General features: G+C 43.9%; 3 protein-coding genes across 3 annotated transcripts in view; 2 read left to right on the top strand and 1 right to left on the bottom strand. All coding sequences in view use genetic code 11, as the record gives it.

The window, feature by feature from the left end:
• The window catches only part of EGR_00276 (POU domain-containing transcription factor), a gene marked incomplete at both ends in the record, with an annotated part of 6681 nt that extends 6538 nt beyond the window's left edge, over positions 1 to 143 (bottom strand). Inside the window, one exon of the mRNA XM_024489525.1 lies at positions 87 to 143. Coding sequence (XP_024356203.1) covers positions 87 to 143 — 57 coding nt within the window. The remainder of the gene's footprint in view (positions 1 to 86) is intronic.
• Positions 144 to 1311: 1168 nt separating this feature from the next.
• Positions 1312 to 5529, top strand: EGR_00275 (Chromosome transmission fidelity protein; the record flags this gene model as incomplete). The annotated part of the gene is made up of 12 exons (XM_024489524.1): positions 1312 to 1650; positions 1688 to 1804; positions 1842 to 2152; positions 2384 to 2638; positions 2975 to 3176; positions 3248 to 3477; positions 3638 to 3749; positions 4015 to 4325; positions 4622 to 4840; positions 4919 to 5216; positions 5264 to 5324; positions 5411 to 5529. The coding sequence occupies 12 exons, from the start codon at positions 1312 to 1314 to the stop codon at positions 5527 to 5529; spliced, it is 2574 nt and encodes an 857-aa protein (XP_024356202.1).
• A 2730-nt stretch (positions 5530 to 8259) lies between these two features.
• On the top strand, positions 8260 to 11567 carry EGR_00274 (hypothetical protein; the record flags this gene model as incomplete). Its single annotated transcript, XM_024489523.1, has 10 exons — positions 8260 to 8353; positions 9337 to 9415; positions 9469 to 9867; positions 9910 to 10089; positions 10124 to 10199; positions 10231 to 10299; positions 10338 to 10370; positions 10408 to 10489; positions 11110 to 11203; positions 11264 to 11567. The coding sequence occupies 10 exons, from the start codon at positions 8260 to 8262 to the stop codon at positions 11565 to 11567; spliced, it is 1410 nt and encodes a 469-aa protein (XP_024356201.1).
• Between the last annotated feature and the right edge of the window lie 91 nt (positions 11568 to 11658).

Below are 11658 nucleotides of genomic sequence, written 5' to 3'. Positions count from 1 at the left end.
AAAACACCGAAGAAAAAGCCAAAATTGTAGCAAAATACCTTCCAATGACTAAACAGAATATAAGTGAGCCAATAAATTAAACTTACTAAAAATGACCTGGAAATCACTGCTGCACCGTTAAAATATGAGGAACAACTACACATTTTATGAACGCCACCTCTGCAGGAGAACTAGGAGAATTACCCACGGTATTTTAAGGAATAATCAAACAGCGCGACTGATAGCGTTATTGCTAGTTAGAGGTTTCGACAAAGTCCAGACTGCTTGCCTTGAAGCGAAGAATAGATGATGGCGTGAATATGCAATGCACCGACGAAAATTATGTTGCAGTTGAGCAACATCCATGTCGAAATCACCACATAAGATATGGTTTTTAAGTTAAACTTGTATGTGAATCTTGCTGCTAATGTAAGCACATGAAAGAACGCCTGTCTACTGACTAAGAAGGCATGCCCTTTTAAAAGGCGATTTTTCCTATCGTAACATTTTTCAACATTATCACAACATCAATACAATTATCAAAATAATGAAAAACGCACAGTTTAAAACTTGGGGATGACTAAAATTTTGGTGTAAGTTGCTTGCAAAATTACCAAAATTGATGCCAGAGTAAATATTAAAGAAAAATTTTTTAAATTTTTTTGATGCATGGTGAACTGTTTATAATGGTTGGTATGAACCCACAAAAAAACAAAAGCCTTGCCCATGCAGATTGTTTATAATTTGTTTTGTTTTATGGCTAGTGCATTTTACTGGGTTCAAGTAAATTATTTTGAAAGAGCGTCGTCAGCAAAGCTTGCGCAGTTGTTCGTTTGTTTTGCCGTCTTGGGGTTCAACTCAGATCACGACCAACAAGCCCGTTTGAACCATGTTTTGTGAAGAACTCAACGCCACGAACTGAATTATTTTGTTAGACTGCTATGTTCTACTTTGCAAATAATGTATTAGGGTCCCCATTTATAATACGCCTCAGTCTATACTTTCACTTACTTTTAAATTGATAAAGTTTGAGAAGTCAACCTTAACCTATATACATATCATTTTTGGATACGAGGCTTTAATTAAGGCGGCTCTGAAGCCACCTCTGTTGCCTAACAATAAGCCGGACAGCATCTGATTTGATTGATGATAGCATTGCGTGAGTGGTGCAGCGCTTACTGGTGTTTTCTTTTTTTGGTGTAGTTTAATGGACCTCGACGTCGAAGACATCGATGAGCAGTTAGAAGGCTTGAAGGAATTCGAGGGCATGGTGTTTACTTAGTTTAATCGCTTCCTGTAGTTTTGGAGAATATGCCTCAGATTTCTAGACCAATGGGAGCAGTGCCCGTGATGCACATGGCAGCTGCCGAGGAGTTTTCCGTGGATTTGGATGACGATGATGTCCTTACTGGACGTCCAGTTAAACGTCGAAAGACGGCTATTTCGCAACCCCAACGAACTCTTCCCTCAGAGCACTTCCTTAATACTCGCATTCCCCTGTCTGGTGATTATGTTCCCATTACATTCTCCGATGGTCGTCGTCGATACCTTTGCATTAAATCTGAAGAGGATGAAATTTCTAAATCAGATCTTTCATTATCACGTTTAAGAAAACACGAAACCTTGCTACCTGACGACCTTTGCAAATTGGTTCAGAACGCGGAGCGTCTGGTATGGTGACTCTGTTGGTTGTGGAAATGATGTTTAGAACAGTTTTCGGCGTACCGTTGCAGCACTTGAATCTGCCCCAGAATGTCCTGTTGATGGTCAACTCTGGGTGAAAAAATACGAACCGACCAGCTACTTTGATTTAATATCTGCAGAGGTTGGTAGATTTGTTTTAACCTCACTTCGTCCCTCAGCATATAAATCGGCAGCTCTTGTGCTGGCTGAAGGCTTGGGATCTTAGTGTTTTTGGCGTTGAGTCCAAAGCAGCAGCGGCTGCACCTGTGTGGTCATCACAGTCGAGTAATGTCGGATCAAGTGATCACCAACAACAGTCTTTCCAAAGACAGGAAGCCGAGGTGACCATCGCTCAGTTGGATCATAAGGATAACCTCAGGCCTCGCTACCGAGTCGTACTGCTTTCTGGTCCACCGGGCTTGGGGAAAACCACTCTGGCTCATCTTCTTGCCCGCCATACTGGATATCAGATAGTCGAAATAAACGCTAGGTCCTTCCTTCAGTTCTCTCCAATCTTTACCTAGCTATCGATAAGTTTACCGCCTAAATATTGTTATGTCAGGCGTTTTCGACCTTTTTCGAAATTACAATGCTTACAGAAAAGGGGTAAACTGCATGCCAGATGAGTTGCCCAAAGCCTAGGGGATTTAAGCAGGTCGCATCAGCTCGAGGGGAGCGGAGATAAAAGTGTTAACTGCTCGTGGCCTCTGCTCTTCTTTAGCGACGATCGTAATCCGATCGCGATGCAGGAGCTCCTCGAGGCTGTGGTGTCGAGTCAAGCCAGTCTAAACGCCTCTGGTGGTAGCGAGGTGTTCAAACCCTCATGCTTGATAATTGATGAGGTCGACGGTGCGTTGCCTGCCTCCGTGGAGATTCTGGCGGAAGCGGCTGCAACCCCTCTAGTTCAGGAGCGAAGGCGGGGCAAGAAGAAACCAATTGTGTTACGACGTCCCGTTATCTGCATCTGCAATGACCTGTACGTGCGTTTGATTTACTTTTGGCCTTCCTCGTATCTATTTCTATCGTGCTCGCAAACCATCAGCGTTAAATACTTCGGCAGTTTTTGGTACTGTTTAAAATATTTTATCTAAATTTGATTTTTGCAATGAATTGGAGACTTGATAGATGCTATATTTACTGATTTGTGTTTATAAAGAATAAAAAACTTGACTTAAATATTTAAAGCCATGATCAAATTTAAAAATGAGTGCATAACTGGTGGTTCCATTACCAGTTTAGTTATGCACCACATTTTATCCCAAAACTTGAATACATTGATGTGATGCGAAATGGTTAATGGCCTTTTTCCCAGGTATGCACCATCCCTTCGGTCTTTGCGGGCACCCGGGGCCTCATGCTACATTCTACGCCTTCCCCCCATCGACCCCAACCGTCTAGTTGATCGTCTTGACTTAATCGCAAAGGCGGAAGACCTTACTGTGGACAAACGCTTTCTCTCAGCCCTCGTTGAAAACAGTGGACGCGATATTCGTTCGTGTCTTAACGTCCTTCAGGTTACTCCCAGCCCAATCCTCATACGTGAATGCTTTGTACTGTTTTCCTGACACCAAGGTCGTATTTTCAGTTTTTGAAGGCGACTCAAGTGCAACAGAAGGGCATACCTGCGATACAGGAACTGATGACTGGTCTGGAAGGCTCGATAAAGGACACGCAGCACAACCTCTTCTCAGCCTGGCAGGCTGTGTTCACTATACCTCCTGCCCACGTCCTCACTCGTCGAGTGAACCAAAACTGCAGAATGCGCACCAACCGCAAGGCCTCTACACCTGGCTCCGACAGTGTTCTTCAGACCAGGTCTGCTTTACGCCAAACGCCACATAGTAGCTAAGATCGTATTTGACCTATGCCTAACGTATTGGAGCTACGTGGAATCCACACCCATGGGGAAGGGATACCTGATTGGATTAATTCACCGGCTTTAAACGAATTTGTGATTAAAGGTTTTATATTACAGGATCCAAATAACAATGGAGATTTGTGACTCAACAGGTGAAATTCCGACTGTGGTCCTGGGATTATTTGAAAACTACCTTGACCGTAAGATGAAAGATGCAAACTTGAAGAAGGTGAGCAGTCAATTTTTAAAAAACTTGAAACATATTTTGGTTTTCTTACTCTGGCCCATGAGACCTTGGTTCTTGGTGGCAAATACTATTCATCTGTTAATCTTAAAATACACCGCTTAAGCAAGATCAATCCGTATATTTGATGGGTCAGAATCTTCACATCCAAATCACGGGCTTATTTGGTGTCCTCAATTCCAGAAATCGGAGTCTTGGTTTGTCTGACGTGTTTGTCATAAAGTTAAGAAGCAACCTGATCTGTATTTAGGCTTGTAGCGCGTCGGAATGGTTAGTGTACTCGGACCAATTGATGCAGCACGTGCAGAGTGCACAGGACTATGCGCTGATGCGCTACGCGGCCCTGATCCCAGCGTGGTTCCACCTCGCTTTCGCCAGTACCGCACCCTTGTCAATGGAGACGCGGTGGGCGGGGCAGTCGGAGACCACCGCTGCCCTTCGATGGCCTTCCGCCCTCAGCGAGAACGCTGCCACTGCAGGCAGAACCCTCACCATCCTTGACACTCTCGTAGAGAACCAATGGCGCGCTGGTGGCTCTTCCTCCGCCCTCACTTCTCTTCGGTATCAAAAGACAACAGTGTAGCATAGCTATGATAAGGTGGCCTTTAACAATGCTAAATTTGGAAGTAGCTGAACTGTGATTAATGTTGTCAAAATGAAAACGATTTTTAGATGTACTTAGTCGTGGTCTGTTGACCACGTGTACAGCAGGACTGTGTTATGGTGGAATGGAGTGAAGTGTGGTGATATACTGAGTCAAAATGAAAATGGACGTGCTGGCTCGTGTAGCTTTAAGTGAGAGCTAAAGGGTTTTGAAAGAATGTGGGATTATCGGACATCCTATACATACCCCACAGATTCCTAACGCACCGCCAATTTCTTCTGGACGCTGCGTGTTACTTGAACAAACTTGTGTCCACTATGTCGCTGACGCTGCGTCCCGTCAACACCCAGCTCTACAATGCCCCCGAAAAGCAGCATTTAGCACGTCTGGTCCACCTTATGATTGCTATTGGTCTGGATTGGGTTCCTCAGCAGGCCACTGACACAGGCGAGCCGGCATATCGTCTTCAGCCGTAAGCACGAAAAGGGGGAAAGACGTGGGCAATCTTGCAGGCGGGGCTAGTGACAGTCCTACTGTCTCCCTCCTTTAGGCCGTTGGATGCCGTGGCTCAATTCCCCTCTACCTTGAGGTCACTTGACTTGAGTGGCCTGCCCTACAGCACAAAGCAGATGCTGGCACGTGAGGTGGCCAGGGAGCGAATGCGTCGAGCCGAGGCCGCAAACGCACCCCCTGAGTTGGTGGGGCGTGAGGCCGACGCTAATACTTCGATGCTACCGGCTACTATTAATACTGCCAGGAAGGGGAAACCTATCCCCGTCTTCGATTCTTTCATGTCTGCCCGACTCGCACCTACGGCAGCTCCCTTGAACATCACTGCTGAAAAGAAGGTAACTGCCTTGTTGCACTTTAAATAAACATTTTTGTGAATTTCCAGGCTAGAAGAGACTTTTTTGGCCGTCAAATTATGGAAACGTCGGAGAAGGTTGAGTCAAAAGGTCAGCCACTTTCGCTATTTCTAATGCGAAGTGGTTTATATGTATGACGAATTTTTGAAATAAGTAGACCTTGTTTTTGCCTGCAGAAAATCAGCCACCTGCCGCCAACTGCCCTATCAACAAAACAATCTTCTTCAAATTTAAGGCAGGCTATTCAAATGCTGTCCGTCGACCGTTCTCCATAAACAACTTTATCACAAAGTGAATTGCGTCAGCTTTGGCAATACATTTTGTTTTTTTTGCTAATAAAAAGGTTTCCTTTAATCCATCGTATGTACTCAGGTTAAGTGGCTCATGCCCTGATTGGAGGCGTGTGAGATCCTCACTGTTTGTCCGGAGCTTAGAATATTCACGTGAGGTACACCTGGTGCAGCCGTGATCCTCTTCGCGATATACCAGGGGAAATGGGTACTTGTTTTGTTTGTACATGACAGTCCGGCCCTTTCTACTTTTCTGGAGTTCGAACACCACAATGATGGGATGGCCTTCTACTCGTGTCACCTGTGCTGCTAGGAAGGCGGCCCTAATACTGGTTGATGGCAAGGGTAGTTTTTAACTTGAATTGGTTGCGATGTGGGTGTCAAGTAGGTGTTAATGTCGGCAAAGCCGCTACAAAGGAGAAATTAACCCGGTCTCGCAGACCGGATACTGGACAGGAACAGCGTGGAAGGTGTTTGCAGTGGAAAGTTGAGTATGTGATTTCTCACAGAAGAAGAGCTCTCGAGGCGCTGTCGACTTTCTACCTCCGTCTCAATCCCAATCTTATATTGCGGGTGATAATGATGTAATATGAAAACTGAAAGAATTTGAAATGTTCGTAGATTTACTGCATCAAACATCAGTTGCAGCGGCTGGTAGTAAGTCGGATAGACTGGAAAAAGGTCGAAGGGATTCGATGCCAGGTTTGATCGGAGGAAATTTACGCGAAGTGCTGGCTCCAGTTTTGTACTTGGGCCAGGTTTCTTGGGAAGAGCGAACGCTCGTCGTAGAGCATCGGCAAATCTAGGGTTAAAGGTGGCAAATGAAGTAGTAGACTAAAATCATAAATTAGCTCGACCATTGATGACGATATTTTCTTGCGAGGGAGCAAAATTAATCGACTAACTTGTGATGGTAGGAGCAGAAGTGACCAGAGGAAGCATTGAAAATTTACAAGAAGTGAGAACTGTGTAGCGTGACAGTTCAGTACTCGAAATTCCTAATTGACTGCGCAGGTATTTTGAGTTGCATGAGACATGACACAGAGTCGAGTTCATGTCATCTCAACCGATACTTGCTTAATCAATCTGTCCTCCGACAATAAGGATAATTGCCGAGCAGAATGGCCTGGAACACCTTTAGGGACATCTGGACGCCACAGGATTTTGTGTATTTATCTAACCAACCAATGATTTAGCATAGCAAGTGAATGTTTGGTCTACCTCGTTTCAAAAATAAAGTTCCCAAGTCTTTTCTGAATGGGTAACGAAGCACACTAATGTGGAAGAAAGTTTACTGTTGGTGTACAAAAGGAATAAAGGGAATAGACGTGGGCACAAATCTGACTCATCAGAAGAAAGTACAACCTGGGTGCGTTATAAATGATTTTAACAATCTTCCTTCACATACCATTGAATTAATTGCATTTATTACTTATGTAAGGGCTCAAGGCTTTTCTGAAGTCCTAACAAGGTGGGGCCGAAGAACATATATTCCCAGAGCACAGAAGACCTGGAAGGCTACTGTCAAAAGTCATAGGCCGTGTCGAAGGGCAAAGCTTCAACGTGCGACGGCTCGAGAGCCCACCCAGTTAAAAAAGGTACCAAATCATCACAATTAAGGATCCATGACGGAAGTACAATAGTAATACGTTGATTGTTAGTTTAACGGTCAGTTTTGCAAAGGGCCACTATGTTTTGGACATTGTACCTCGCCGGGTGGGCCAGCCTTCAAGCCATACCGGTAGACCAAATACCCTCTTTATGTCGAATATATACATTCTGGCTAAGTATTATGTCTTCTTTCGTCTTCAGGGAAGTGTCGGGGCGCTACATTGGTGGCAGTGGAAAGCGAATCCTATTACAAATGACATCTATCCTGATTTTCACTGCTGCGTGATAAACCTTAGCGGAGCGGAAGAGGCACATGTGCTACGGATGGGAGAATGATGATGACTCCAAACAGAAGGATTGAAATTGACGTCTACCTTCGGCATCTATCCCAGTCCCATGTTCTGCAGAAACGCTATTAACAACTGAAGCGACACCAACCGTGAACAATCTGGAAGTTTCGTCACAGACTTCCCCTACCGCACCTGCATAAAGCTGGTGATAAAGTGAATTCATGGTACCTCCTCCATTTCCAAAGTGGGAACAACGTGGCAAGGAGGAACAGACGCGAAACCCTTCTTTCACGGACCTGCTTTAAACCCCGTACTTCCTTACACAAATCTGCTTTTGGACCAGTGCTCCTACATTTATTCATGAAAACGCAGGATGGCCAAAACAATTTTTTCTTTCTGAATGAAGTTCCCAAACCAGAGGAAACTCCAAATCCAGTGAAATTGTCAAGAGGGATCAGTGACTTTGTGGTCAAGTATTTTCCTAATTCCATAGAAATTCAATGACTTGACCTTCGTGCCATGCCATATCAGTAGCCCAAATACCTTCCATATATCGAATATATATATATTGTAGCGTCCCGGGACTCCTTGAAGACGAAAGAAGACACAATACTCGGGCAGAATATATATATTCAGCACGGAGAAGGTGTCTGGGCTATTGGCATGGCCCAAAAGGCCAGCCCACCCAGCGAGGTACAAGGGGGCTAATTCGAAGTACAAAAGTGGCGCCTCACCGGAACCGAGGGATAAACTACTACTGTATTACAATATATATTATGACCGGGTATTATGCCTTCATTCGCCTTCAGGGAAGTCTCGGGACGCTTTTCAAAGATGGGCTGTAAAACAGCCTCTCCTTACAAACTAATACAAGCTCACATGTATAAGCAAATATTTTCCACTGTTAAAAGGAATCAATACACGACAAGTAATTTACGTAAATATAGAATAATTATGTTTGCATCAAACAGCAGATTTAAAATGAGGTGCCAAGTAGTGGGATCCTAATCAAAAATTTTATTTTTTGTGTACATGTCAGCTTAACATACCCAAGCAAGTTTTGAGGCAGAATCCTCTTGCTACCACGATTACACCTGCCATGTTTTGTTTTAACTAATGACAGGAGGAGGGGTTCCTTTGAGGCTGTTTCATACTTGAGGTGTGTCTGATTTTCCGCTAGTGTCACTGCATCTTCGTAGAGGTATCTTTGAAGTGAAGTAGATACCTACATTTGCTAGGCCACATCTCTCCTCTGTGTATGGATTGGTTTTATTAGTTTAGGGACTAGTAGGCACCGCACCCAGCTGCCGGAATCTCGTTCTTTACTAACCCTCAGATGACAACGTAGACGGCGCACCGATTTCTTCTGATAAGCATTAGATTTATTGCCATTATTCGACTCATTACTTATTACTAAGGTTGTATTTCTGTTCTTCACACGGATTGCTTGTCAACAAGCCTTTTGTTCAGCGTTGTGTATACGGATTCCAAAGTCGTCCCAAAAGTGTCTTCATTCCTTTCATTGCCAGCATTCGATGGCTGCTCAGGCTACTGGTTTTAATTATTTGTAACATTCTGGGACGATGAATAGTTCTCATTATGTTGAATTACGCAATTGACAATAGTTCATGTCTCTCGTTTGCATTACTAACTTTCCAGAATTCAGATTAGATTAAACGCTCTAGTATTCGTTGTTTTGAGTGCCTTTTAACATTTATTAAATGTCGGCAGAACTTGCATTCTGGATCACATTTATGCTTTTGTATTCCGATGTTATGTTTTATCACCTTTTGAAATTCCCAAAAGGGTATTGTGATGCCTCCATAGGATATTTATTTTTTAACGACTTTTATGTTTAGGATGTCATGCACTTTTTATTGATGCAGAAATTTGATGTTTTTTATTGTGAAGTTGTTTTGCAGCTGGGGAACAATGTCACTGGAATCGCTCCCGGTAATAAACTTCACCCAGTGCGACCCTTCGACCAAAAGTACTTTCCATCTTTTTTAAATATCTGAAATGGCCAGATTTCATAAAACACAGTGTGAATGTGTTTGCCGAAACACTCAGCAAATGGGATATGCAGAATGATGATCTCGCGATCGCTAATCGAATTGTTCGCAGATTCAAGAATCAGCAGCGTCACTTTATCCACTTCTCTAAGTTATGCCACTTGACACGACTTCTTCGAAAAGCGGGTTCTGGTCGCAGCAACTTTTGCCTGAATTACGTGATCCGCGGCTTGGAGGCTACGGAGATGAATCAATGTTTTAGTCGCAATTGTATAGACTTCTTTCTCCTTGCACTCAACTCCTGGCAAAGTGAGATTTGCATAATTCGGGCTTTGTGCATGAGTTGTTGGAGACACAGCGAACGGCAAATGTTGACTGGACATTTCGTTAAACTAGCAACTCTCATAATGATTGTCCTTGCGCGGATCCTGTAGGATTATTTGTTTAATAGCTTCATGTAGCTACATTTTAGTATTTTGGCAGAAAAGTCTATTTTGTCATCCGTAGAAGTCTACAGTTCAATTTATGCTATACGCAGTCAAGTTCCAAATGTAGGCGTGGCTATGGACTGCCTGAGTCGTCTTCCTAAAAAGCTGGAATTTGAATCTGTAATTCCGCTAAATGAAAGGTGTATCGCTTTCTTAAACCTACCGTAAGCTGTTAATTTTCTATGATCAAAAATACAGGTGCGCAAGCTCCCAGACCGGAACCTCCGTTACAGCACCAAAGAACTGTTCCGTAGAGTCTACGCTGTACCGTAGGGTAGGCTGAAATCATAGGTTCATTTTCAAAGAAGTCCCATGAGTTGAAGTTTGTTTCAATAGGAAGTACTGATAAACTGACTGGCCAAACACCGATTGTGGTAAATCTTTGCTACCGTTACGCACTTTTTTAGAATAGTCAAAAGAATTCCCAAAAGGAGAGGAGAGAACTGTGAGTATTTCTGCTTACCTTCCTTACTTTTACATAGGCTGAAGCTTCTCCGAAAGTCAAAGGGCAAGCCTTCGAAGAGCTTGAACTTTCTAGAAATGTTATTCAAATAGATATTTGCCGTATTCAATCGTGTTCTAACGCTGCTTTGCTTCAGTAAAACCATGCGTAGTTGAAGAAATAGCACGTTCCCTTCATCATGGGGAAGATTTATCGGATGTCAATACTCTTTATACCATTTCCTAAAAACGTGTTAAGCGTCATCACCCACTTTACCCATCACTTGCTCCGGTGATGGTTTGGTGTGCATGGCCGATCTGGCTATTATTACGGGTCGTTACAAGGATAGCGCCCCCAACCATTTCGCTCAGATCTTTCACACAAATGTATCCCACAGAGAACGGTCAACTTCACGAAGCGGGGAAGCCGTCAATTACCCAGATTCCGCTTCTTGAATCATCTAGGCGATCTGCAAGTGCTCTCGTGAATCGGTCGGTCTGCAAACGTGCGAAGGTTGTTTGGTCTGTTTGAATTCCTTCTACTAGTTGTCGGGCTTGATTCAATTCGGAGAGTCTAAACAGTTTCTGGCCATGACGCGACTTGCCCTCTCACCGAGGTGAGAGTGTCGACGTTGAGGAATCACCGTGCACACCTCGCGCCACGCTAGTATCACGAACAAGTTGCCCGAGGCCTTTTCCGTGAATTACTCGACTGTGTCATTCCCGTCTATGGCTTCTTTTAGACTCTAAATGGACTTCGCTCCGTACGTACTATTCGATGAACTCTACTCCAATTTCGACTCCTTCAGTCAAATTGTCCAGGCCAAAGGACTCACTGTGAGGCTACTCGGGCTGTAATCAACTGCTATTTATATTCATAACACGTCATTGAAGTAGGATTTCAGCCTATGAAGCAAGGGACGATATTGTGGAGATACTCTCCCCGGGAAAGCTGGATGATTTGCCCTGCATTTTGGTTGACGTCTCTTTGCTTTCTGGGGATTTCAAACGCAGCCTCACTGTGGATGCCGGCCTGAAGAGACTGGTCCAATTCATCGGGAGCCTGCTGCTGTCACCCAACAGTAGAAAGAACTGGAGCCTTCGCGCTCTAACGCACACATTCATGGATGGTGTGGACATGAGGTCCTACGGCGAAGTCGTGCGAATCACCCGTCCATATGCGCAGGCTATCAACTTCTAGCTGTACTTTTTAGTCAAAAAACACAATATACCCCATTCACCCAAAATGCCAGTGAACTTTCGTAATTTAGTAAAAATATACGTGCCAATAT

Source organism: Echinococcus granulosus (assembly GCF_000524195.1).
Source record: "Echinococcus granulosus chromosome Unknown EG_S00001, whole genome shotgun sequence".
NCBI lineage: Eukaryota > Metazoa > Platyhelminthes > Cestoda > Cyclophyllidea > Taeniidae > Echinococcus > Echinococcus granulosus.
This window is presented reverse-complemented; position numbering and strand designations above follow the sequence as displayed.